The 26,558-nt window shown below is 38.2% G+C and overlaps 2 protein-coding genes across 2 annotated transcripts in view; one reads left to right on the top strand and one right to left on the bottom strand.

The window, feature by feature from the left end:
- Positions 1-26,558, bottom strand: part of Vps11 (vacuolar protein sorting 11) — a 230,773-nt gene that overhangs the window by 165,289 nt on the left and 38,926 nt on the right. The gene's annotated exons all lie outside the window — the stretch shown is intronic.
- The window catches only part of LOC114250478 (kinesin family member unc-104), a 62,898-nt gene that overhangs the window by 21,829 nt on the left and 14,511 nt on the right, over positions 1-26,558 (top strand). The window contains 23 exon segments of the mRNA XM_089736575.1: positions 5,953-6,031; positions 6,592-6,752; positions 6,859-7,043; positions 7,459-7,570; positions 8,036-8,179; positions 9,650-9,813; positions 10,486-10,625; positions 10,970-11,014; positions 12,020-12,151; positions 12,907-13,107; positions 14,523-14,680; positions 15,482-15,641; positions 16,670-16,839; positions 17,430-17,544; positions 18,506-18,639; positions 19,278-19,489; positions 20,922-21,110; positions 21,796-21,933; positions 22,275-22,405; positions 22,895-23,062; positions 23,954-24,134; positions 25,106-25,196; positions 26,021-26,119. Coding sequence (XP_089592701.1) covers positions 5,953-6,031; positions 6,592-6,752; positions 6,859-7,043; positions 7,459-7,570; positions 8,036-8,179; positions 9,650-9,813; positions 10,486-10,625; positions 10,970-11,014; positions 12,020-12,151; positions 12,907-13,107; positions 14,523-14,680; positions 15,482-15,641; positions 16,670-16,839; positions 17,430-17,544; positions 18,506-18,639; positions 19,278-19,489; positions 20,922-21,110; positions 21,796-21,933; positions 22,275-22,405; positions 22,895-23,062; positions 23,954-24,134; positions 25,106-25,196; positions 26,021-26,119 — 3,309 coding nt within the window.

Here is a 26,558-nt window from a genome sequence, read left to right as displayed (position 1 = left end):
TTAAAGTAATTTGTTTTTAGCATTAAATAAAAATGGTTGTTTTTAAGCAATTTTCAAGAATGGAAGACAAGTGAAAATGTCCATGTTTACTGACTCGTATCTTCTAAGAGAATAACCTTTTTCGAAAATTAAACTTTACCTATTTTGCTTACAGTTGCTTCTAGTATATTGCCGGTTTACGGAACAGATAGTTTTATGTTGAAATCAGTACCTAAATAAATATTTTCTGTTGACACCATATAATATGTACTGCTTGAAAAGGGATTAAAAATCTCCGATGTAGGTGATTTAAGTATACACAAACAATAAAAAGGTACTATTACTTAGATACGGCACTTTTTCTTACACAGGCGTCACTGAGATACATACAAACATCATAGGAAGTATTTTGAAATGTAAATGCAAATACATTCGTATTGGATTTCAGGCCCTGAGGGTGGATTTTCTGGAAATTGCTAGCTCGATGTTATTGGATGATATTTATTTTCGTTAAAAGTCTAATAAATGAATATGCATGTTTTTCAATATTCGATGCAATGAAATTGTTCAATCCTATTTATAATGTAATACTACGGTGAAATTACCAGTTTACTCGGTCTCTTTTGAGAGTAACATTGTAATGAACTTCCATAGAAATCAATACAAGGATATACCTAATTACCTCGGTCATCATCCAAGAAGCATTCCTTGCGATAGGCACTTTTTGATCGTGGCTTATAATGAGTTTTGCATCTGCTCACCGGCATCTGTAACGCGCCTGAGGTGCTAATAATTTTGTAGAACTTTTATTTAAAAAAATTACAAACCATTTCAAAAATATTAAACTGGCTTAATCTTAAAACATTGGATACGTCGTGCTTAGTGTGTGTTGTAACTGAACATTTTGAGGTATTATAACGGTGTAGTTTTGTATATGACGTTTATGTTTTATTGTTAACAAGTAATAATTCTTCTTGAATTTGCGTCCGTGTTATAATATAGTAACCTACCCTTCAAACCAACACGTATGATGGTCATGGCCGAATTCTGCGTTCTCTCGGCACGCCCCACCGATAGTAGACTATTTTGAACAGCGACTTGACTTGGCTCATTTCGAACTTCGAAAATTGGGCTATCGCATACTTCAAGGAGTAATGTCTACGAAATTATCATTACTACTCCTTGGATTCATAAATATTGAACAGGCAAACGAGCATCTTGCGAGTCACGAATCTCATCAACAGATTTAATATATCAGGATGTCGTGACTCGCATATTCTCGCGACAAACAGGAATAGAAACGTGAAATGAGACGACAGTTGTTAACGTTATGAGTATTTATTTATATATCGTGAAAGTAAGAGTAAAGTAGCTGAGGTTCTGAATGTTCTGTGAAAGTCGATCGACTTACTATCTATACGAATATTATAAAGCTAAAGACTTTGTTTGTTTGAACGCGCTAATCTCAGGAACTACTGATTCGTTTTGAAAAATTATTTCAGTGTTAGTTAGCCCATTTATCGAGGAAGGCTATAGGCTATATAACGTCAGGCTAAGACAAATGCAAGCTGAGCACCAATAAATAATGTTTCAAAATCGGGGTTTTACTAGGCTGCACTAAAAGTATCGTGAATGGAATATTTCCACTGTTCCTGTCATAATAAAATCTTTTTAATTGAAAACTCCTTGGTTTTAAAAATCGAATACCATTTATTTATTTAAAAAAAGATTCTCGGTCTTGTCACGAGGTTTTGTCAAACTTGTTTAGTCGTTGAGAAAATGGAATTGACTCGAGAAAATTCAAGAGCGATGATTTATTATGACTTTCGAAGTGGTTTAACACAAAAACAGTGTGTTGACCGGATGATTTCTGCATTTGGTGATGAAGCCCCATCCAAAACCACAATTTATCGCTGGTTTGCTGAGTTTCAACGTGGACGTGTCAAGCTCAGTGATGATCCCCGTCAAGGTCGTCCAAAAACTGCAGTCACCCAAGAAAACGTTGATGCTGTGCGTAAGCTGATTGAGGAAGATCGACATGTGACATACCGCGAAATTCAGGCAACTTTAGACATTGGCATGAGTCAAATACAAATAATCTTGCATGAACAATTAGGTGTAAAAAAGTTGTTTTCCCGATGGATACCGCATTCGCTCTGTGAAGAGCAAAAAGCGGCTCGCGTTACTTGGTGCGTCAGAACTCTCGAAAGATTCCACGCAGGATCCTCAAATGCTGTATACAACATTGTATCAGGTGACGAATCCTGGATATACGCGTACGAACCCGAAACAAAAAACCAGTCACGAGTTTGGGTGTTCGAAAATCAGTTAAAGCCAACAAAAATTGTTCGTTCACGGAGTGTTGCAAAAAAAATGGTGGCCACGTTTGTCTCCAAAACCGGCCATGTTACGACTATTCCTCTTGAGGGACAAAGAACGGTTAATGCAGAATGGTATGCTAGCATTTGTTTGCCACAGGTCGTTTCTGAACTCCGTAAAGAGAACTGCAACCGCCGCATCATCCTCCATCACGACAATGCGAGTTCTCACACCGCGCACAGAACAAAAGAGTTTTTAGAGCAAGAAAACATAGAATTATTAGACCATCCGCCGTACAGCCCCGACCTAAGCCCTAATGATTTCTATACTTTCCCTAAAATAAAGAATAAATTGCGTGGACAGAGATTTTCATCACCTGAAGAAGCTGTGGACGCCTACAAAACGGCCATTTTGGAGACCCCAACTTTCGAATGGAATGGTTGCTTCAATGATTGGTTCCATCGTATGGAAAAATGTGTCAAATTTCGCGGAGAATACTTCGAAAAGCAATAAATACATTTTTAAATAGTAATGTTGTGTCACTTCGTTAGTTCCCGATATTTTCAGTGCCGCCCTCGTAATCCCTTTTGAGTACTTCAAGGTCTAAAAAAAGTCCGCAACAGCATATCTCTATATAATAAGGTTGACTCTATAACGTTTTTTATGCTAACCAAATTTGTTCTAAAATAAAGCATTATTTGTGAAGGTGTTTTTATAAAGATGATATTCTACGTAAATGAAGGAGCGGGTAAAATTTAACGTTATGCCAAAGTAACTATTTCACGCGGACGAAGTCGCGGGCGAAAGCTAGTACTATAATAAATTAGTAACTTTATTATGGCGTGAGATTATTTTTATATTTTTTACCATTTCACCAGTCGGCACCGATTTTATTTAATGATTACCATTAGGGGAAATTCGAGTCAAAAGTATAAATAAGTAGTAAAGTGAAGGATCGTTAGTTACATCAAATAAAACGATTGAAATCTATACATGTAAAAGCGATCAAATTTCAATCAATCGATCGATGACGTTGACTATGATCGCCGAGTAATAGAATGAGACTCCGCGAACCAATACGTTCATTTGTATTCGTTTAAAATCGTCGTGGCCTAAAGGATAAGACGTCCGGTGCATTCGTGTTGAGCGATGCACCGGTGTTCGAATCTCTGGCGGGTACAATATTTTTTTTTTTATGAAATACGTACTCAACTAATGTTCACGATTGATTTCCACGGTGAAGGAATAACATCGTGTAATAAAAATGAAACCCGCAAAATTATAATTTGCGTAATTACTGGTGGTAGGACCTCTTGTGAGTCCGCGCGGGTGGGTACCACCACCCTGCCTATTTCTGCCGTGAAGCAGTAATGCGTTTTGGTTTGAAGGGTGGGACAGCCGTTGTAACTATGTATACTTGAGACCTTAGAACTTATATCTCAAGGTGGGTGGCGCATTTACATTGTGGATGTCTATGGGCTCCAGTAACCACTTAACACCAGGTGGGCTGTGAGCTCGTCCACCCATCTAAGCAATACAAAAAAAATATATTCGTAAGTCTCTCCCGTGGTGGCTTACGAGTATATCGATTCTACCTAAAATTGACTAAAACAGATTATAGGATTATTCGATTATTCCGCACTATTTCTATGGCTTTTGTTGTTGTGGCCTTACCTAATTAGGTGTAGTGGTTCTTAATGATATCGGTCGTATGAAACGCCGAAAATAAAATTTAAAATTACGAGACTATATAGTTATTAACAAAGCTTTTTGATATAAAAAAAAGTGCAAGCGTCGTAAAATCTGTTGTTAAATTTGTATAGCAGTTTGTATCATTTACTTCGAATGCAATAAAATGAAAATTCAAAGCTACATCAGTGAACTATTCATGTATCAATTATAATTTATTGCATTGCATCGCATTGCACGCTATGATTGTGAAGACAGGATGTAACTAATGCGTTAGTAGTTGTTGAAAACGACTAGATTATAGTGGAATTTGTAAACTAGTTTTTTTTTTATCCCACCTATGCTGATAGCCTTGAGAGGCTATTTCAGCTTCACCCTAACGTGTGTAGGTGAGCTCACGGGGCTCAAACCGGAGTGTTGCTAACACTGACCCTAGCAAGAGCAGTGCTTCGCAGAATCTACCACCGGATCGGAAACGCGATCCACTGAGAAGATCCGGCGAGAAACTCAGTGGGCTGTGTCTATGGGTTAATTCGCTCGTCGAGCCCTTCGTCGCAAGCGACGGGTTCGACGAGGACGGCGACCGGTGCTTGTGGTGCCTAAAAGCACCGTTAATGGATCGTAAACTAGTGATGTTGTTGAACTCTGTGTGTTTTTGGTTACGTTTTGCGAACCACTCGTGGTTTATTTTGTTTTATTATGAAAACAAATTCAACTACCGTCTAACTCGTTAAATTGTAAAAGTACTTATGGACTGTGACTGATTTTAATTGCTACTCTCGTGCCTAATGCCCATTGCTCATTTGCATATTCAGTCAACGAGTAGGTAATGCTGTAATCCATTCAAATTATTGTAAATTTATTCGCGTACCGTCGTTCAGCTGCTGTCGGAATATTAACCGCTTCGAGAACGCAATTTATGATATTTGTATGTAATAACGAATTGATTTCGATTCCGAGATTCCGAATTTGATTTTCGGGAAGTGCATTTGCAAGGAACGTATGTTCCACCAATGGTCCAGGAGCCAGGTACAATTTCGGTCAATTATTTCTTCTCGAGCGAAACTTCGTAAAATGCATTAGGGACCTATACTATGAATACTCGCGACCGTCAGCTGCGACTCCGTGGGTGGGGCGGGCAGTGGCAGCATCCCACGCATAGAAGAAAAAAGTTTTTTTCAGTAATTTCCTCCCACTTGAAAATTTGTCAGATTATACCTAGTCCCTGGCTCCCGGACTACAATTGTTTGCTGAGTGCAGTGAGTGGATAAATAGAAGGCGATTTTTTACAACGAGACAAAAGTAAATTTCTGTATGAGAAGAGCGGCGAAGTAGCGGCAGATAATTAAATACTAAATTCTTGAATACAAGATTCGATATTGAGTTTTATTTTGTAAACGATTTGGAATACACATATGTAGGTATATGTACGTAGGCAGTAGCTTCACTCACTTTGCCGGGCTATCTACATAAGCAATAAAAAAATAGAAAAGTGTAAACAGTACATTTATAGTTCGACTAATAAATAAATTAGTGTCTGCGACATTAACATTAAAAATGCTATCCAATTTTTTTATTTATTTTTTATTACCTTTGTAGGCAGACGAGCATACGGCCCACCTGATGGTAAGTGGTCACCGTCGCTCATGGACGTCAGCAATGCCAGGGGCAGAGCCAAGCCGCTGCCTACCATAAAGTACTCTCCGCAAGCCGCGTTTGAAGAAGGACATGTCATAGTGCTCGGAAAACACCGAGCGCTATGACACCGATTCTCAGTAAATCAATTAAAAAAGAGTACGTTTATAAATTTGTATTTTAAAAGAATTTATTGAATTTATGTCATAAGTCAAACGAGCTTTAAAGACAATATTTCAAGGTGGTTCTGCAGGATTGTATCCTTCCAGCGATCAATAGTCGCTAAGATTCATAATTGTATTAAAAATTTAAATTTTGGTTTTGTTGCAGCCAAATGATCCCCAATTTTCATCACAAGTCATGGTGTACAAAGACATCGGTGAAGAGATGTTACAACACGCTTTCGACGGTGAGTTTTTATTACAGAATGTTTAATGTACTATGTTGTATTAGTCGTGTACAATTTTGGTAAGTCTCTAGTTTTAAATGTTTTATGGTGATCTATCATCAACAAAGTAGGTTGCATTATAAAAACACAAGTTACTTGGTGAATCATTGTTTTTTCGTCTGATCAAGATAAAGATAAAATATGTCCATTTAATGTAGTCATTCAAGGAATTCGAAATGGAAATGAATGCCTTTAGCCAGTGTGCTTAGTGCGAGTTTTTTAAAGTTATCGATAGCGTAAAAGTTAATTACAATTTGTATGGATTTGAAACGTTTGCCGCTAGAGGCGCTGTTTCAACTCCATACAAATTTGCGTTAACTTTTACGCTATCGAAAACGTTAAAAAACTCGCACTAAGCACACAGGTGTCTTTGTCCGCGGAAGGGTTTTTTATATTTATGAGAATTAGTGCAACATATCTTTTCGATATTTCATATCAAAATCGAGATGCTTCTTATGACTGATAGATAGATCTACATTATCTTGTAATGGCAATGTCTTTAAATCAAATTCCTTTCTCAGGTTACAATATATGCATATTCGCTTACGGTCAGACCGGGGCTGGTAAATCTTATACGATGATGGGCCGCGGTGAGGATGGTCAGGAGGGCATCATTCCTCAGATCTGCAAGGATCTGTTCAGGCGCATCAGACAGACTACGTCCGATGATCTCAAATATTCGGTGAGTGATGCAATTGATCTGTTGGTTCGAAATGCAATAAAAAATTAATTAATTATATCTATTACTTGTGTTATTTAAAAAAAAACACAAAATTCGCATGATGCAGGTTGAAGTGTCGTATATGGAAATTTATTGCGAACGGGTTCGTGACTTACTGAACCCTAAGAATAAGGGAAATCTTCGGGTCCGTGAGCACCCCGCCCTCGGACCGTACGTGGAGGATCTAAGCAAACTGGCGGTCACCTCCTACCAAGACATTTACGATCTCATCGACGAGGGTAACAAAGCTAGGTGAGACAAATTTATTTAGTAGTTTTTTTGTTACACTCACCGTTTTATTGGCAATGTTGGATCATTTAAAAGTCTGTGAATTCGATTTTTAACTCGATAACACAATCCGCGATTTGCACCTTAGTTTTTTTTCTATCTAAGCTGATGGCCTTGAGAGGCAATTTCAGCGTAACCCTAACAAATAGGTAAGCTCACGGGGCTCAAATTTGACGACGTTGCTAACACTAACCCTAGCAAGAGCAGTGCTTCGCAGAATCTACCACCGGGTCGGAAACGCGACCCACTGAGAAGATCCGGCGAGAAACTCAGTGGGCTGTGTCTGTGGATTAACCTTTGCTTACAAATGATTCCATACCATACGATTAGTTAATTTGGTTGAAATTTGCTTGAATTAACTAATCGTTTCGTCTGCTAGGACCGTGGCGGCAACGAACATGAACGAGACGTCGTCTCGCTCCCACGCCGTCTTCACCATATTCTTCACGCAGCAACGTCATGACCTCACTACGAATTTGATGTCCGAAAAGGCACGTATATTGTACCCTACGCGTTTACGTATTACGATCCTCACGATCTCAAATTCAAATTCAAAATCATTTATTTCAACTTAGATGTCAGTATAACACACTTGTTGAATGTCAAAATATAAATAACAAATGTTAACTCTACCACCGGTTCTAAAAAAAAGCCACAGTCCTGGGAAGAACCGGCGAAACAAACTCAGCGGTCTTTTTTTTTGTTTTTTCTCAAATATTTTCTTTTTTTTTTTTTTTAAATAAGTAACAATATTTGCAATAAACGAAAAAACAAGTCAAAAAATACAATTACAAAATAATAATAATAATAATAATGAAAAATGAAAAGGCCAGGAGCGAACGCTTCATTCCCACGTAGTGCCATCTAGTAGATAATCCTTAACTTTATAATATGCCTTGTTGCACAAACGTTCCTTGACAGTTTCCTTAATCTCATCTAACGATGGTAAATCTTAGGTCTCGAAAATATCGCTTGTCGATCTGGCCGGCTCGGAACGTGCCGATTCTACCGGAGCCAAAGGAACTCGTCTCAAGGAAGGAGCTAACATCAACAAATCCTTGACCACACTCGGCAAAGTGATTTCCGCTCTAGCCGAAATTGTAAGTATGACACCAATAAAGCATTAACTTTCTTCTTGTTAAACGAATGAATATGTTATAGATTAAATTTGAACTTCGTGTAGTAAATAGATTTTAGATGGCTTGAACGTAAAAGAAAATGTATGAAATGTTTATATTGATATTCACTATTCTTATGCTGTTTTCTTGCACGGAATTGCATTTCGGATTGCGTAGTCGGTAAGTATACCTTTTGCTAGTTAGTCTGTATGGGGTGTTAGTGTGGAACAATCTAGACGTTCTTCTTGTGTTCTAGACTGATTGTTGTTATACAGGGTGTCCCACAATGTCAAGACGAAACATGGCTATAATACCAACATTGATCACATTAAATCTATACTAATAAATAAATCTACAGTGGTTTTTACGGATGTTCCGTTATAACTACTCAACCGTGCATCCGACTGACTTGAAACTTGGTATCCATGTAGAAAATACATGTACTTAATGGATAGGCTAATATTTGTATGAGTGTTGGACTCCCTACACCAGTTGCGAGGGCGTTAATGATGATAATACAATTTGGGGGACACCCTGTATAAGTGGCATGATCGAACGAAATGTGTAAAATCTGATGTACGAAATTTGTCAATAACTGTTTGTCATTAAACATTATAACAGCGATAATCGGCGGTATTTAAACCATTCTAAAAATATATATATATTCATTGTCATTCATTTCTCTGTAACTTACCACATGGCTTGTTTGTATTGTGCCTCTGATAATACGTAGTTAAGGTGTGATGATCCCGGTGGAAGCAATTTTTTTTTTATTACGCAGTTGGACGGACAACCTCACCGCTTTTACCCGGTCGGTGTAAAGTGATTACCGGAGTTCGTAGCCATCAACGTAAACTTCCACCCATCTCGAAACATGCGGTTGAAATCTCAATTGTATAGAATAACGTCTATGTCAAAAGAAATATGCAGAATGGTGGTATTTATCCGTGCGGGCTTACCCAACGTTGTATCATCATTAATAAGGATAATGCAATTTCGAACAGGGCACATCTCTGAAAATGTAAAATGTTCAGGAAATGAAAACAACTGATTATTTTCTGAAGCAGTGTAAAATTTAAAATATTAACTTTTGAGATATATTTTAGTGTTAATTAGCAATTGAAAATTACTAGAATTATTATAAAATGGGTGTAGGTACGCCTCAAAACTACATGTATATGAAAAAACGTATTTGACAAAATATGCGACATGTGCCCTTATCGAAATTGCATATTCATTTATATCGTGTGTGTATATTTTTCATAGAAATGATACGCGCAACCTAACTCATTTGCTGTTCTAAACAAAAGTACGGTTCAGCAAAACGTGTATTATATTTGATCTGGTTTGTAGTTGGTTTTATGACTGACATTAACTAAATAACCGTCTCTGTATTTTAAAATTAATACACGTTTTACATAATGAAGTTATAATCAGCACCAACTTTGACAGGCCTCTAAGAGCAAGAAGTCCAAGAAGGCGGACTTCATACCGTACCGTGACTCGGTGCTGACGTGGCTGCTCCGCGAGAACCTCGGCGGGAACTCGAAGACCGCCATGATAGCCGCCATCTCGCCGGCCGACATCAACTTCGACGAGACGCTCAGTACACTGAGGTGAAGTGCTAAGATTTATTTTCACTGAATCAATGGCCTGGTAAGAACCGCTGGGTCACGTTGGATGCAGGTGGCAACGGACCGGCCGCACTGAAGACCACTTGGAGAGGCCTATGTTCAGCAGTGGACAGTGTAGGCTGAGATGATGAATCAATGGGCTGAACGGGCTGTAACGGAACGGAATGTAAGGGCTTTTTCAGCCTTCTCACCGGACTATTTTATATATTTTTTATTTTATTTGTATGTATAATTTGAAGTCGTCGTGGCCTAAAGGATAAGACGTCCGGTGCATTCGTATGTAGCGATGCACCGGTGTTCGAATCCAAGTCGGGTACCAATTTTTCTAATTAAATATAATACGTTCTTAACAAACGTTCACGATTGACTTCCACGGTAAAGGAATAAATTACTGGTTGTAGGACCTCTTGTACGTAAATGCCGCCACCTACCTTGAGATATAAGTTCTAAGTTCTCAGTATAGTTACAACGGCTGCCCCACCCTACAAACTGAAACGCATTACTGCTTCACACTAGAAATAAGTAGGGTGGTTGTGGTACCTACCCGCGCAGACTCCTAAGACGTCCTACCACCAGTAAATGTGAGTGGTAGGTGCGCGAACGGCTTCCTCTAGCGAATACAATAAATATGTTAGGCAATGTGCAACCAAACAGATACGCGGATCGAGCCAAACAGATCGTATGCAAGGCGATCGTGAACGAGGACGCGAACGCTAAACTCATCCGCGAACTCAAAGAGGAGATCCTGAAGCTTCGCGAACTGCTCAAGGCTGAAGGGATCGACGTGGAAGAAGGTACGATTGAATTAGCGTCACGTTCTTGCCTTGGTTACCTCTTGCATATCGTCGATAGGTGAAATACTGTATTAAGAAAGTTTTGTTAAAATTGCATTTATTTTAAATCTTGCGCTTCTGTATTTCATCCATCGAACTGAACTGTTTTAGCACTTGTAAATTAAATTTAGGTTGTGTTCGTAGTCGTCACGTGAACAAACATAGAGTGTTCTGTGTGAATGTTAGTTTAAAAAAAGAATGAACGAAAGAAACCGACGCCACAGTCTCATTTGCTTATTCGTTATAAAAAAAAAAGGTATTAACTAAGATATTTTATCTTTGTTTTCAAAACCCTCACGTACTAGGACCAGACGGTAGAGTCATTTACGAAAAGAAAGAACCGCCAATCAGTAAGTAAACAAACAAAAAAAAAAACGAGGCTTGCGCATTTTTGCATATGTACACCCCACCTGTACGCTTAGCCTCCATTGAAGTTCTGGGTTGTCACAAAAAAAATATTATACTGGCAACCCAACACTTGAGAGCAATTTATTTTGCACCCTTCTTTCAACGCTTGTGGCGTAGGCGTACGAAAAGTACTTTTAATGTACACGTATTGAATTTGCATAATAATATTTATTGAATAGAGTGGGTCTTTATCATATATATGCGCTTTTATTGGTGTTAATCGACTATTATCTCCGTACATAAAAAATGAATTAAGATATTGTATTTAGTTATAAATACTTAGCTATATTCGTTTGCCGTAAGAGTATAATTTATTTGGGGTCAGCTTTCGATGTTGCGTATTGTCGATTTTGTGAAAATATATATTTATTTGCCTCACTTAAATTCTCGTTTCTTTCAATTCGATTTCATCTTTATAGCTATTTCGGGTATAGACTGTAATTGGGTAATGCATCAAAATTCGAACAGTCTCAAGGTTGTAGAAGGGTAAAATTTTGTATTGCAATAAGAAAAAAAAAGCTTTTTGTAGCTGGCAACATTTTGCATGTCATCTTACGTATTATTAATGCTGTTTGTATTATAATATTATTTATTGTGATGCAAAATGCTCGTTTAATGTAATGATACATACATACAACGAAATGACCAAATATTTAAAATCGAAAACCAGCAATTTTACGTCCACAATAACATAAAAGTTTATATCTATCCATTACCGATTTTCATTATCGTATAGATATACTGAAAAGGATAGTAATAAAAAAACATTCGATTTTAAGTGCTAACCTAACCCTGATGTTGCTTGTCATACGTGAACAATGGGACTGTAAAACAAAAAAATACCGTTCATTTTCAAAATATTATTATGTAATAACCCTTTTTTTTTATAAATGAGAAAACTCTTAAAACATTAACATGGAAATTGAAAATACTGCGGTTTAAATCAGGCGAACAAAATTCGTCGCCGCAACGCAAAAAGAGCGAAGCAGAGGTTCTGTCGCCGAAGCTGTCGCGAGCTGCCACCACCATTGCTGAAGAGGCAGTGGACCAGCTTCAAGCCTCCGAGAAGCTTATCGCTGGTGAGTACTGAATATCAATACCAAAAACACCAGAAACTTTGCATTTTTTGTTTCCTTTACCAAATTGTTGGTAGCCTTTTTTTATAGTCCTTGTACGGCCCACCAGATGGTGAGTGGTTACCGTCGCCCATAGACTACAGCAATGCCAGGGGCAGAACCAAGCCGCTGCCTACCGCTGTCTAGCCTAAAGGGTTATTCCAACTACGCGCGGACTGAAGTGAGCTACTAAGGCTCGATCTAGAAGGACTTGTGAACACTAGCTCTAGCAAGAGAAATTTGCATCAAAACCACTTCATTTGGTTTAACCAGGTATATTTTATTGTGCTGCTCTTCAAATTACAATATCACAATCAAACTTGTATACATCGTCTTTTCGCATTAAAAGTGTACAATTTCCAAAAATATTCGAAATTGAGTTAATATACGGAATCATTTGGTATCACCAGTATTTTTCTCATAAATACTTTCAAAAGAGCGTAGTTTAGTTTTGGTTTTTTTTTCTAGTCATCTAAGTTTTGACTACTATTAACAAAATTAATACATAATTTTATCTTACTTAATATCACATGTTAAACCTTTAAAACACTCTCCTGTACAATTAGTAAGTTTTGAGATTATACACTTTTAATGCGGGAAGACGATATAACGTTTTGAATTCGACCTGTGAGATATCTACTCTTTTAAACTACCGTCATTTTTCTTTTAAACAAACTACCGTCATTTTTCCTTTAAACAAACTACCGTCACATTCGTAGAACTCAACGAAACCTGGGAGGAAAAACTCAAGCGGACGGAACAGATCCGCGTCCAGCGCGAAGCGGTCTTCGCGGAAATGGGTCTTGCAGTCAAGGAGGGCATCACCGTCGGCATATACTCGCCGAAGAAAACGCCACACCTCGTCAACTTGAACGAAGACCCGAACCTGTCCGAATGCCTGCTTTACTATATCAAAGACGGTCAGTGGTTATTATACGACACTGCCCGACCAAAATATTATTGTTTAATTCGATAAGTTCCATGTATCATGGAAATGCAATAATGAGACTAGCTAGAAGGCGAACGATTTGTAGATTTCAATGTATTTAATTTTTACATAGATTATCCTTTTATTACGCTACCAACTTACTGAGCTAACAGTATACGATTTTTTTTTTATTGCTTAGATGGTTGGACAAGCTCACAGCCCACCTGATGTTAAGTGGTTACTGGAGCCCATAGACATCTACAATGTAAATGCGCCACCCACCTTGAGATATAAGTTCTAAGATCTCAGTATAGTTACAACGGCTGCCCCACCCTTCAGAACGAAACGCATTACTGCTTCACGGCAGAAATAGGCAGGGCGGTGGTACCTACCCGCGCGGACTCACAAGAGGTCCTACCACCAGTAAACCTACCACGTTAGATCCTTTCACCGCCTTACTAATTTGCTATTAATGCTTAGGCATTTTTCTCAACCTATTCGCTGGTAGCCTAAGGGGCTATTCCGTCTATCGTTTTCCCTGATAGTTGTTCCCAGCAGTTGTACTGTTTATGGCCGCGTTCCTTCCATCAATTTTATTTCTACTATTTTTTAATTCGAGACTAACATATTTAACACGATCAAATATTGCGACTTTAAGCGTTTAGTATAAAAGTTCGTCTGTCTCTGTCAGAGTCAGAACGGAACTCTGTCATATATGAAGAATAGTAACCAAATTATTTATCACTAGCGACCCGCTCCGGCTCCGATCGGATCATAAAAATTTCAAAATATAAAGTTATAATACACACACATTAACTCTTACATTGGCGTCAGTTTTCTAAAAATAGAAAATTATAAAGATAATTTGAATATTAATATATTATTTTAATTAACTTTTAAAAAAAAGTTTAAGTAAAAATAATAAAAAAATAGATAAAAACAAATATTATTTAAATGATTTTTCATTTAAATAATATTTGTTTTTATCTATTTTTTTATTATTTTTATTAAAAAAAAGATAGCCTATGTCACTCAGGGATAGTATAGTTTACAAACAGCTTAATTTTTTTTAAATCGGCTCAGTAGTTTCGGAGCCCATTCAATACAAACAAACAAACAAATAAATCTTTTCTCTTTATAATATTACTAGCGACCCGCCCTCGCTTCGCTTCGGAAACATTAAAACACACATGAAACCAAAAAAATAAATAAATTAAAAATTAAAAAAAGTAGCCTATGTTCATCAGGGACAATGTCGGCTTCTAATGGAAAAAGAATTTTTCAAATCGGTCCAGTAGTTTCGGAGCCTATTCGAAACAAACAAACAAATCTTTCCTCTTTATAATATTAGTATAGACTATAGATAATATTATTATTGATTTTAACGTTTTTCTTTTGTGTTGTAAGGTGTGACTCGTGTGGGAACATCCGAAGCGAAAGTCCCACAAGACATCCAGTTGTCCGGCTCGCACATACTGAGCGAACACTGCATCTTCGAGAACGCGGACGGCGTGATCTGCCTCATTCCGCACCGCGGGGCGCTGGTCTACGTTAACGGACGGGAGGTGCGATATTCGACCTTATGCTAGTTGCTTTTAGGTTTCTCTACAAAAGGAAGATCTTCTGCTGAGCGAGCTGAAATTTGCTCGTTAGTATTGGTTGTTTATATGCAAATCTATCGTGAAAATGGCGTCAGCGCGATTAAGGCATTTTTTAAATATTTTCTGTTCTGTGATAGCTACCGCTACACTGATATTAAAAGAGATAGATATGTACTAATATTTTGTAATTTTTGAAATTAATAGTCCCAAGCTACGAATTAAACAAAATGCAAAACATCTTTGTGTGATATAACCCGTCTAAGGTCATATTCTTACTAGATATTAATAATCGAATTCATAATTTATAAGGAAGTTGTATACAGCAAAGCAGTAGGAATTAATGTCGACCAACAGAACAATGCCATTGAATAAAAAAGTATGAATGAACTTTTTTTACTTTATAGGGCCTCAATCGATAAATAAAAGACCTAAGCTTTTGTATAAAATAAACCTAAAACAAACTAAAGGAATCCCACCGACGGGGGACACATCAAAGGAAAAACAAAATTGTAATTTTTATTTAATTCCGAGCATTTTCATATTTATCAACCCTTTAAACCTTCTCTGGACTTCCAACAATAATTCAAGACCAAAATTAGCCAAATCGGTCCAGCCGTTCTTGAGTTTTGGCGAGACTAACGAACAGCAATTCATTTATATATATATATATATAGATAAAAAAAGATACATTCAAGTGTGTCTGGGTTTTCTTTTTCTTCTCGATCTTCGAAGTACACTTAGAAAGTAAAGTATTATTCCTTGTAGCTGGAAGAGCCCGTGATACTGAAGAGCGGCTCCCGCGTGATCCTGGGCAAGAACCACGTGTTCCGGTTCACCCACCCCGGGCAGCCGCGCGAGCATCCGCCCGTCAGCAGGGCGCTCACCGACTCCACCGAGTCGGCAGCTGAAGTCACTACTGAGAGCAGTATGTATAATCTAATTACTGGTGGTAGGACCTCTTGTGAGTCCGCACGGGTATCACCACCCTGCTTATTTCTGCCGTGAAGCAGTAATGCGTTTCGGTTTGAAGGGTGGGACAGCCGTTGTAACTATACTTGAGACCTTAGAACTTATATCTCAAGGTGGGTGGCGCATTTGCGTCGTAGATTTCTATGGGCTCCAGTAACCACTTAACATCAGGTGGACTGTGAGTTCGTCCACCCATCTAAGCAATAAAAAAACCTCCAAACTTCTATGAATGTAAGAAATAAATAAAGACTATTACTTGTGGGGACACGTAAGCATTATGTTACGATGCGCATGCAATTATGGCCTTACTGTACGCCGGTTGCCCGGCGCTTCTCTACATGTAGACACATGTACCGTCTTAGACAAAAACGGTGTTTTCATTATATGTATTAATCTTTTATTATTGACGTCACTATTGCGGCAACAACCTCTATAGAAGTGACCCAATCGTTTTCAATATTGTATTCGTTTTCTATATTGAATCAAAGGGAAAACTATGAAAAGGGTCATTTCCTATCCTTAATCTACATATTAATACGTGAAGCAAAAACTTTGTACCCCTTTTTACGAAAGAGTATGGAAAAGTATGAAATCTCACACACTTATAGAGAATATAGAGGAAGTGCAAATTGCAATTTTTTTTTAAACTGTGCCTCAAAAATAGATCAAATCAATAAAAGAAACATGACACACACTACCATGTATTTGACACACGTTTGTTTATTGTCAAACTTTTGTTATTGTTTAAAATCTGTGGTCAAATTGAAAATAGATTAATATTGTTTGTTTTTAATATTATTTGTCTATAATATTAGCGAAATTTGGGATTATATGAAGTAAAAGAATAGTCTTTGACAATAGAACCATAATAATGTTCAAACTTATAATTTCAATTAATTATAGTCGAATTTCGACTACCGGGGGACCACTGGTTTTAATAAATATGAAGAATATCTTATTTTAGCGTTTTATCTGCATTTTCAGGCAGCGATACAGAAAATCAGAATGTCGACTGGGACTTCGCTCAGTGCGAGTTGTTAGAGAAACAGGGCATAGACTTGAAGGCGGAGATGCAGAAGCGTCTGATGGCCCTCGAGGAACAGTTCCGCAGGGAGAAGGAGCACGCCGACCAGCAGTTTGAGGAGCAGCGTAAGGTAACGTACTCTCTGAACGACACTCTGAATGTAGAAAACTCTATGGAACTAAGACCACAGACAATATGACATTTACAATGTTACCATTTTAGATCCTGTTCATTTTTATATTATACTAGCTGACCCGGCAGACTTCGTAGTGCCTCAATCGATAAAATATAAAAGACCTATACTTTTGTATAAAATAAACTTAAAACAAACAAAAGGAATCCGTCCGACACATCTAACGGAAAACAAAATTGTTATTTTTATTTAATTCCGAGCATTTTCATATTTATCTACCTTTTAAACCTTCTCTGGACCTTCCATAAATAATTCAAGACCAAAATCAGCCAAATCGGTCCAGCCGTTCTCGAGTTTTACCGAGACTAACGAACAGCAATTCGTTTATAGTATAAAACATTTACATAAATCCCAAACGTTTTTTTCAACACTGACCACTTTGAAATACGAGTATGTACTAACAAATTCAAATTATTTCTAAAGAAATCAAAAAACTAATTTAAAGTTAAGATGACGCTTAGTAACAATAGCTGTTTCGCCTTTAAGGTCAATATGGATTTTAACTAAGAATGTATATATTTATTTAGAACTACGAGGCTCGCATCGATGCTCTCCAGCGTCAGGTGGAGGAGCAGAGCGTAACGATGTCCATGTACAGCTCCTACACGCCCGAGGACTTCCATAACGATGAAGATATATTCGGTAAGTTCAAGAGCAAAAGCAAAAAATATTTCAGAGTTTCATTCAAAATGTTCACGATTGACTTCCATGGTGAAGGAATAACATCGTGGGGCAGCCGTTGTAACTATACTGAAATCTTAGAACTTATATCTTAAGGTGGGTGGCGCATTTACGCTGTAGATGTCCATGGGCTCCAGTAACCACTTAGCACCAGGTGGGCTGTGAGCTCGTCCACCCAACTAAGCAATAAAAAAAATCAATGATTGTTAGACGGATTTGTTAAGGTTGAAATTTTAAATAAATAAATAATTTCCTTTTTAGTTACCTCAGGCACTGGTCACCGTCCTCGTCGAACCCGTCGCTTGCGACGAAGGGCTCGGCGAGTAAATTAACCCACAGACACAGCCCACTGAGTTTGCCGCTGGATCTTCTCAGTGGGTCTCGTTTCCGATCCGGTGGTAGATTCTGCGAAGCACTGCTCTTGTTAGGGCCATTATTAGCAACATTCCTGGTTTGAGCCCCGTGAGCTCACCTACTAGTTCGGTGAATCTAGAATAACCCATCGAGGTTACTAGAATAGGTAGAAAAAAAAGTGTGTGTGTGTGCAAGTCACACACGGTAGAAGTGAAACTTATAAATAAGATATAGATATATGTAGATGTACTGACTATCTACACTACACTACACAGGAGCATACATATGGACAATGTTCAGTAGACGATAGTGGGGATGCTACGAAGAGTCGCACAAAGAGGAGACCGAGAACGTATAATGTGTTCCATCTCATTCTCTCGCCGGCTGAATCTAATACATTTATGTGTTTGTGTCTCTATGGACTTATTTTCTCGTTTCATTGAGCATGAAATCACAACGACTCTAAAGAAGTTTAACTTTAAAAAAAAAACGATTTTTTTATTGGCAACACCAAAAACAGTGCCACCTATTGCCCAGTTATTGAAACTGTTTTAATCATGTCCTGCAGTGAATCCGTTGTTCGAGACGGAGTGCTGGTCTGCTCGTGAGGTGGGGCTGGCGGCCTGGGCCTTCCGCAAGTGGAAGTACCATCAGTTCACGTCGCTCCGAGACGACCTCTGGGGAAATGCGATCTTCCTCAAGGTATACTTTTTTTATATTATATACTTATTTATTTATTAAGCACACAAAACACATTACAAGCTCAAAAAAGAAAAGATACACAATAAATAACAACAAGTAAAAAAATTGGCTTGTAACTTAAGCCTTGCGCGCACAACTAATCATAGGCACAGGACAAGACAGCACGATAAAAAAACAATCTAACTTTTAATGTAACGAAATAACAATAAATCACAATCACAAAGGAAATCACATTAAACATTATACAATTACTCTACCTTTTTTTTTGTTTTTGTGCAAGAGGTATGTCAGAGTTATCTAATCGACCACCATTTTTTTTTTTTTTTATTATCTACTATTAAATAAGTACTTACTTACTATTAATTCATTATCTACTATTTATTCATTGAACACTGAAAAAAAAAAAACAACGTAGACAGAGGTTTATGTTTCTACTTTAGTGCTTGTTATGGGAATAACATTCATGTATGTAGTCTATATAAGACGATTTGAATCAGTGCTTTAATAACTCATTTCCATTGAAGTACGATGAAAACTCAACCAACTATTTACAAACGAGAGAATGTACCTCTGATGTTTGTAATATTCTGAGAGTGAATGTTTTGTTTTAAATACGTTTTCGTTTTTTTTTTAAACAGGAAGCAAACGCGATCTCAGTGGAGCTGCGCAAGAAAGTTCAGTTTCAGTTCACTCTGCTAACGGACACGCCGTACTCCCCCCTCCCCGCGGAGCTGGCCCCCCGCGACGACGCCGATGACGAGTACCGGCCCAGCGCGCCCACGGTGGTCGCCGTCGAGGTCACCGACACCAAGAACGGCGCCACGCACTACTGGACCCTAGAGAAGCTACGGTGAGTCTATTTATTCTTCTTCTTTATTTTTTGGCTCCGGCACGGTTTGTGCATTAGCCAGCGTCGAGTGATAAGATTTTTGTAATTCAACGTTTTAATTATTGACAATTTATGAATAATAAAAAAACGAAGGAAACTTAATCATTTGGCATGAAATGAAATGAAACGAGATAAGATGATATAGGATGAAATATAATCTCAGTAAAATGGTGGTCATTTACTGAGACTTTTTCACTGGACTTTTTGGAGGATCTCGAGAAGTTACGTCCAGCGGCTTTGTTTCAATTTCCCACATTTGTGCACTTTCACGGATATTAAACAGTTAACAAACCACCGTTATTACACATTTAAAACTGAAGAAATACTAAATAGACAAAATAAAAGAAATCATATAACTTCACTCCTCGCGTTCCCGCCAAAAAGTCCGTGTGTCCGTTTCGATTTAAAATCTCTTTATCCTGAGTGGATTAGGACAGATTTTAAAGTGACGTGTGGACTAAGTTCTTAAAGTTATACTTCTAAGGCAATCGAGTTCTTGAAAGAAGTTTTGCCGACATTACTTTTCTGCAAGGTTTGACACAAAAATATCGATAATTTGATCGATATAGCGTAAGGTGTTTAGTGGAGACGCACGTCAATCGAGAAAGTGTAGTTGTAATAAAATATTATATTTTATATTATTATTATTTATTTTGATTCAGTTCTGTAATATTTGTTTATAAAAAATACAACACCGTATTAAGTAGTTAGATTCTTTTGTTGCATTTGATTTTGATTATTTTTATAATATTATTTTTTTGTTTATTTAAACTATAATGGTAGGTAATATAATATAAAGGTGACATTTTGCTGAAGCCGCCGAAATTAGTATGTGAAAGACAGAAAATACATTTTATAAAAACCATAATACACAATTTGTATATAATATTTTTCATAAGAACTACAAATTCATGTTTGAAGCCCAAAAGAGTATCGACTAAAGCATATTTGTTGAGTTTTTATGAATTATATATGAACAGTCAGGTAAGTAAAATTTCATGTAATATTAATAGGAGTGAATGTTAGCTGTGTCACATTGTTATATATATCTAGCCTTATTCATTTGCTGCTTCTTATTATTATTTATATGTTCATTTTTGCTTAATAATATAAATATTTATAATAATATACAAAAACAGATTTCGATTTTTAAATTAGACTCTTGTCACATTAGTTTAAATAACACACTCGTCAAACATAAAAAAATACGTATTTTTTTGTAATTAATTTTTAGATATGGCAATACGTATTGTCTAGAAATAGTATGGTTCTAGTGATAGATATGTTATTAGTGTTAAAAGCACCCGGAATGGGGTTTAAAATATAAGACAAAAATATCGATTTAAAATTCGAGGGGCGGGCCGTAGGCTACAAGGCAGTGTATTGTCCATAGCCATCGTCTGGAGCTAATGCGTCAGATATACAACATGAACGAGAGCTCGTGCGTAGAGGACGAGGAGACCACGCCCCTAGGTGCTCCGCCCTCGATCGGGGCGCCGCCCCCGCCCGCCGACATCCTACAATGTATATCGGCCTGCGCGCAACAAACCCGCCTCTCCCTAGCCAACTTGCTACCATCGAGGTTTGTCTCTCAAACGGCTGAAGCTTAACAAAAAATGGTTCTTCCTCCTCTTCAGTACGAAGACGGAGGTGGAAAAGCTGTCGATGTGCGGATCCACGCTTACAGGGGCAAAAATATCGGAAGGCTGCTTTAATGGTTCCTAGTTAACGATCCCGGGAGACGAACGTTCTTTACTACCATTACCATGCTAACCATTCTTTGCTTGTAGAAATTGATCAAATACCTACATGTCGTATGTTCGTACTAAAGAATAAATATGTTGTTAGTTGCATGCCTCGAACCCATAGTATTTAGCAGCCTTTGATGATATTTGCTGTGCTTGCTGTGCATTTCTTATCTTAAACTGTATGAACTAACGTACATTCTTTCTTATTTCATTTTCTGTTTATTATCCCTTCCTTAAAATACTGAAAGTTTTATCATATTATATAAATCGTGTTTATTTTTGTTTGTTTCTAAAACTTGATTTTGTTTCCGTTAATCGGCTGTACTGTAAATAGCTTATATTGCATCTTCTGAAATTCGAGAAAGTTCCTTTTGCAAACCAGCCCTGAGTTCTGTATCGATTTCTACGGGATAAAAGTCAAGTTTTATCGTCCGTCATCAGTCTCATCATCACAACAATTATCTTGATATGAAATAAAAAACGATATGTTGCTTAAATCGTTTACATGTTTCGGTACAGACAACGGCTCGAGTTAATGCGCGAGATGTATCACAACGAGGCCGAGCTGTCGCCTACTTCGCCCGACCACAACATCGAGTCGGTCACCGGCGGCGATCCTTTCTACGATAGGTTCCCGTGGTTCCGTCTTGTTGGACGGTAAGGACGTATGCCTCAATTGTTTTTCCTAATACTATTTTGTTTAAATACAATTCTGAAATGACGTCACTTTCAAATGGCTGGTGGTAGAACCTCTTGTAAGTCCGCACGGGTTGATACCACCACCCTGCCTATTTCTGCCGTGAAGCAGTAATGCGTTTCGGTTTGAAAGGAGGGGCAGCCGTTCTAACTATACTGGGACCTTAGAACTTATATCTCAAGGTGGGTGGCGCATTTACGTTGTACATGTTTATGGGCTCCAGTAACCATCAAAGACAAAAAAAAAATTGTCGATGGAACGAAACGCCTGCTCTACAATTGTTATTCTTTTCTTTTTGCAGGAGCTTTGTATACTTGTCGAACCTCCTGTACCCGGTTCCTCTCATTCACAAGGTCGCTATAGTGAACGAGAAAGGAGACGTGAAGGGCTACCTCCGGGTCGCCGTGCAGGCCGTCATCGACGCCGAGAAGAGTAAGGACACAACTACAATCATATTACTACTCACTATACGAAAACAAACGTTAAACCAAAGCATTTAGGTTCAATTAATAAAATTGTTGAACGAATTTTTGGAATTGCATGACTTTTACAGTGCCGCATTTGAATTGACAAGAGGAATGTTCGTGTAATAAAAATCAAACCACCAAATATTTTAATTTTCGTAATTACTGGCGGTAGGACGTCTTGTGAGTACCCGCGAGTAGGTACCACCACCCTGCCTATTTCTGCCATGATCCGAGTAATGCGTTTCGTTTTGAAGAGTGGGGACGGCCGTTTTACTGTAAAAACGGAGACCTTATAAATCATATCTCAAGATGGGTGGCGGAATTTTAAGCAATAAAAAAATGATATCATATCCTGAATCTAAACAATACTTGCAGCATACAATACAATTTATCACTATACCTTGACGACACACTGACTACGTCAAACATCTAAAAAACGAACGGACATTCACAGACAACGCGGAATTCGCAGCTGGCGTGAAGCAGTCAGCCAAGATATGCTTCGACGACGATGTAGTGCCGCGCGCCCGGGTCCGCGCCGCCAACAGCGTCGACAAGAACAACGCCATCAACCTGGACGAACGCGCCGCCGAGGTCCAGGACTCGAACATAAAAATTGAGGGTAGGCCCAGATTTGTTTTATGAAACGAAGTGTTAGAGGAGGTAGTGTTAGAGGAGGTAGTGTTAGAGGAGGTAGTGTTAGAGGAGGTAGTGTTAGAGGAGGTAGTGTTAGAGGAGGTAGTGTTAGAGGAGGTAGTGTTAGAGGAGGTAGTGTTAGAGGAGGTAGTGTTAGAGGAGGTAGTGTTAGAAGAGGTAGTGTTAGAGGAGGTAGTGTTAGAGAAGGTAGTGTTAGAGGAGGTAGTGTTAGAGGAGGTAGTGTTAGAGGAGGTAGTGTTAGAAGAGGTAGTGTTAGAAGAGGTAATGTTAGAGGAGGTAGTGTTAGAAAAGGTAATGTTAGAGGAGGCAGTGTTAGAGGAGCTAGTGTTAGAGAGGTATTACTAATGGAGCGAAGGTTGATTTATTCGAGACTAATCAATTGGGATGAAATTTAACTAAAAAGAGACGGGATGAAGAGGTGGTGGAGGTCTTAGTAAAATGGTGGTTATAAATAAACTGTGGTTATAAGTAAACTGAGACTTCACTGGATTTAGTGAAAGAACCTGAGAAGCCATCTCTAATGACTGTTTCATTTTCTCACTTTTGTGCTCTTTCACAATTAAGAAACTATCACTATTATACGTTTAAATCCGAAGAAACTGTAAATTATGAAAATGTAACCTTTCACACAATTTTGCTCTCGCCAAAAATTTAACTGCTGTTGTATGTTCTCCGTGTTCATTAGTCAGTTCGCGGCAATATAGCTTCCGCCCAATGCTATTTTGAGGGTAGTTAGAAATATATACTCAAAGATTTGTTGTATTTAATTTAAGAATTACTCTTGTGAATCCCAAGTAAGTTACATCGAATTGGAATGTACATTTTTTATCTTTAACATCAACTGATCCTTTGCCAGAATTGGCTGGAGGAGAGTGCGATGCGGATAGCGGCCGCGGGGACAGCTCTCTCGCCTCTGAACTGAAAGAGGAAGACTTGCCTGAACACTTGACCCTCGGCAAGGAGTTCACCTTCCGCGTCACCGTGCTCCAAGCTCACAGCGTCGCCACCGACTATGCTGATGTCTTCTGTCAGTTCAAGTAAGTTATAGAATTAACTACTCACTTATGACCGAATCGAACGTGTAAAAGAAAACCCGCACGGATAGGTACCACCGTCCTGTCCATTTCTGCAGCAAAGCAATCGTGTCTTCCGCTTTGAAGGATGGGACATTAATTGTACTACGATCGACACTCCGACCTCATGTCTATCACATCATTATCATAGTCGGTTACTCTTGGCAGAGCAGTCGTGGTCATATGGAGTCTTTGTTTTTTTTTATTGCTTAGATGAGTGGACGAGCTCTCACAGCCCACCTGGTGTTAAGTGGTTACTGGAGCCCATAGACATCTACAACGTAAATGCGCCACCCACCTTGAGATATAAGTTCTAAGATCTCAGTATAGTTACAACGGCTGCCCCACCCTTCAAACCGAAACGCATTACTGCTTCACGGCAGAAATAGGCGGGGTGGTGGTACCTACCCGTGCGGACTCACAAGAGGTTCTGCCACCAGTAATATATTGTTTATAATAGACTTGACAGCTGTTCACGATAATTCGTCTATAATTCGTTATAAACTGAGGCTTGGCGCACGCACTCGTAAGTGGGGTTTTGATAAAGTTTTCTCTTGATCAGTCCAGAGCATGGGGCTTCGTGCACGAAATCTTTCACATCTAACTTAAACTCTTAACTTCGCAGTATTATAAATAAATAAATATATTTACTAACAATCACGCCACGTTAGCTGGTCCCGTGATAAGTTCGTAAAGAACTTGTGTTACAGGTACCAGATAACGGATATAAATGTAAGATTTTTATTATACACATACATATATTTAATATTTAATATACATCCATAACCCTGGAAAAGACATTTATATTTATCATACAAATATTTTCCCTTGGCGGGATTCGAACCCGCGACCCCCTTGTGTAGTGACCATGTCACTTACCACTACACCAGACGGCCGTTAATGGTTTATTTCTAATAATGTTCTTATTCTAACAGCTTCCTTCACCGCAACGAGGACGCCTTCTCTACCGAGCCCGTCAAGAACGCAGGAAAAAATACACCGCTCGGATTCTACCACGTGCAGAATGTACGTAGTCGCCACAGTCGATACAACTGTTTCAGTGTACAACACGTGACGGACTGGGTCGGATCCGTACACGCAAACTTTGAATCTACCCAAATTCGTTTGTTTTTAAAAACACGCACGCTTTGTTTTTGTTACTTCCTACTTGAGCTGGTAACCTAGGGAGCTATGCTAGCGTAACCGGGCGAGTAGGTGAGATGTAGGACTCTAACTTGACGTGGATAATATTAGCCCTAGCAAGAGCAGTGCTTCACAGAATCTACAACCGAATCGGAAACGCGACCCACAGAAGATCCGATGAGAAACTCAGTGGGCTGTGTCTGTGGAGACGCAAGCATCAGGGAATCATCCTTAACGTTTCCAAATGTTCACATTCGCTGAGTCAGACGGGTTCCAGTACCACGAAATTTTAGACGACAATGCTAACATAACCCGACCAAGTGAAACGCTCGTCAGTTTAGTATTACATGACTTTAACTAAGAGTTGATTGAATTTGGGATTATTTGTTTGTTAATTGAATTGTGGCTACGTAATAGCGTAAGTTAGTAAAAGTTCTGTGTTTACAAAATTTATAGCTTCTCGTGACGGGGATTGTACATGATCACGCCAGAATTTACACTAATGTGGAACCACTTTCATGTGATATGTGCGAATAAAGTTTTCTCTCAGCTCCCAAAAGAATGGAACATAGGAAAGGGAATTTAATATTCGTGTTTCCAGTGTTGATTTCGAAATTTTAATGTCTGAAAATCTACCAAAATTGTATCATTAATTTTTTATTTTTTTATTAAATTTAATCATTATTACTAAATTTTTTTTCTTTCAGATAACTGTACCGATTACAAAATCGTTTGTGGAATACATTAAAACTCAACCGATCGTGTTTGAAGTCTTCGGTCATTATCAGCAGCATCCGTTACATAAGGTAAGGAAATATCGATATTACGATGATTCGATTGAAACTGCATTGAAATTAATATGGATTTTATCGTGGTGATATATGAAGTAAGATATTTTAATATCTTTGTTTGAAATTCGAGAAAAGTCTCTAGTGTACTTACTGATTTTAACGTAGATAATACTTGTTGAAAATACATAAACTATCTAGTCAAATTTACTATAATTATCGACTACTTCTCCAAACATTAATTTTAGGTTAATGCCACATTAAATGTATTAACACGAAATATGAAAAGCACAGTAACTGCTATACTGCCTGGTATTTTTGGAATAGGTTTTAAGGTATATATCGCGTATATATGCCTCCCTCGAGGTGGACCTATTGAGATTTACTTGAATTCGCTGGATACAAGCAGCGCAGGATCGATCTTTGTGGCGAGACTTCTGGAAACCTTATGTCCAGT

The sequence above is a fragment of the Bombyx mandarina genome, chromosome 03 (assembly GCF_030267445.1).
Source record: "Bombyx mandarina strain Sakado chromosome 03, ASM3026744v2".
NCBI lineage: Eukaryota > Metazoa > Arthropoda > Insecta > Lepidoptera > Bombycidae > Bombyx > Bombyx mandarina.
The sequence above is the reverse complement of the archived record's forward strand: the minus strand, read 5'-3'. Positions and strand labels throughout refer to the sequence as shown.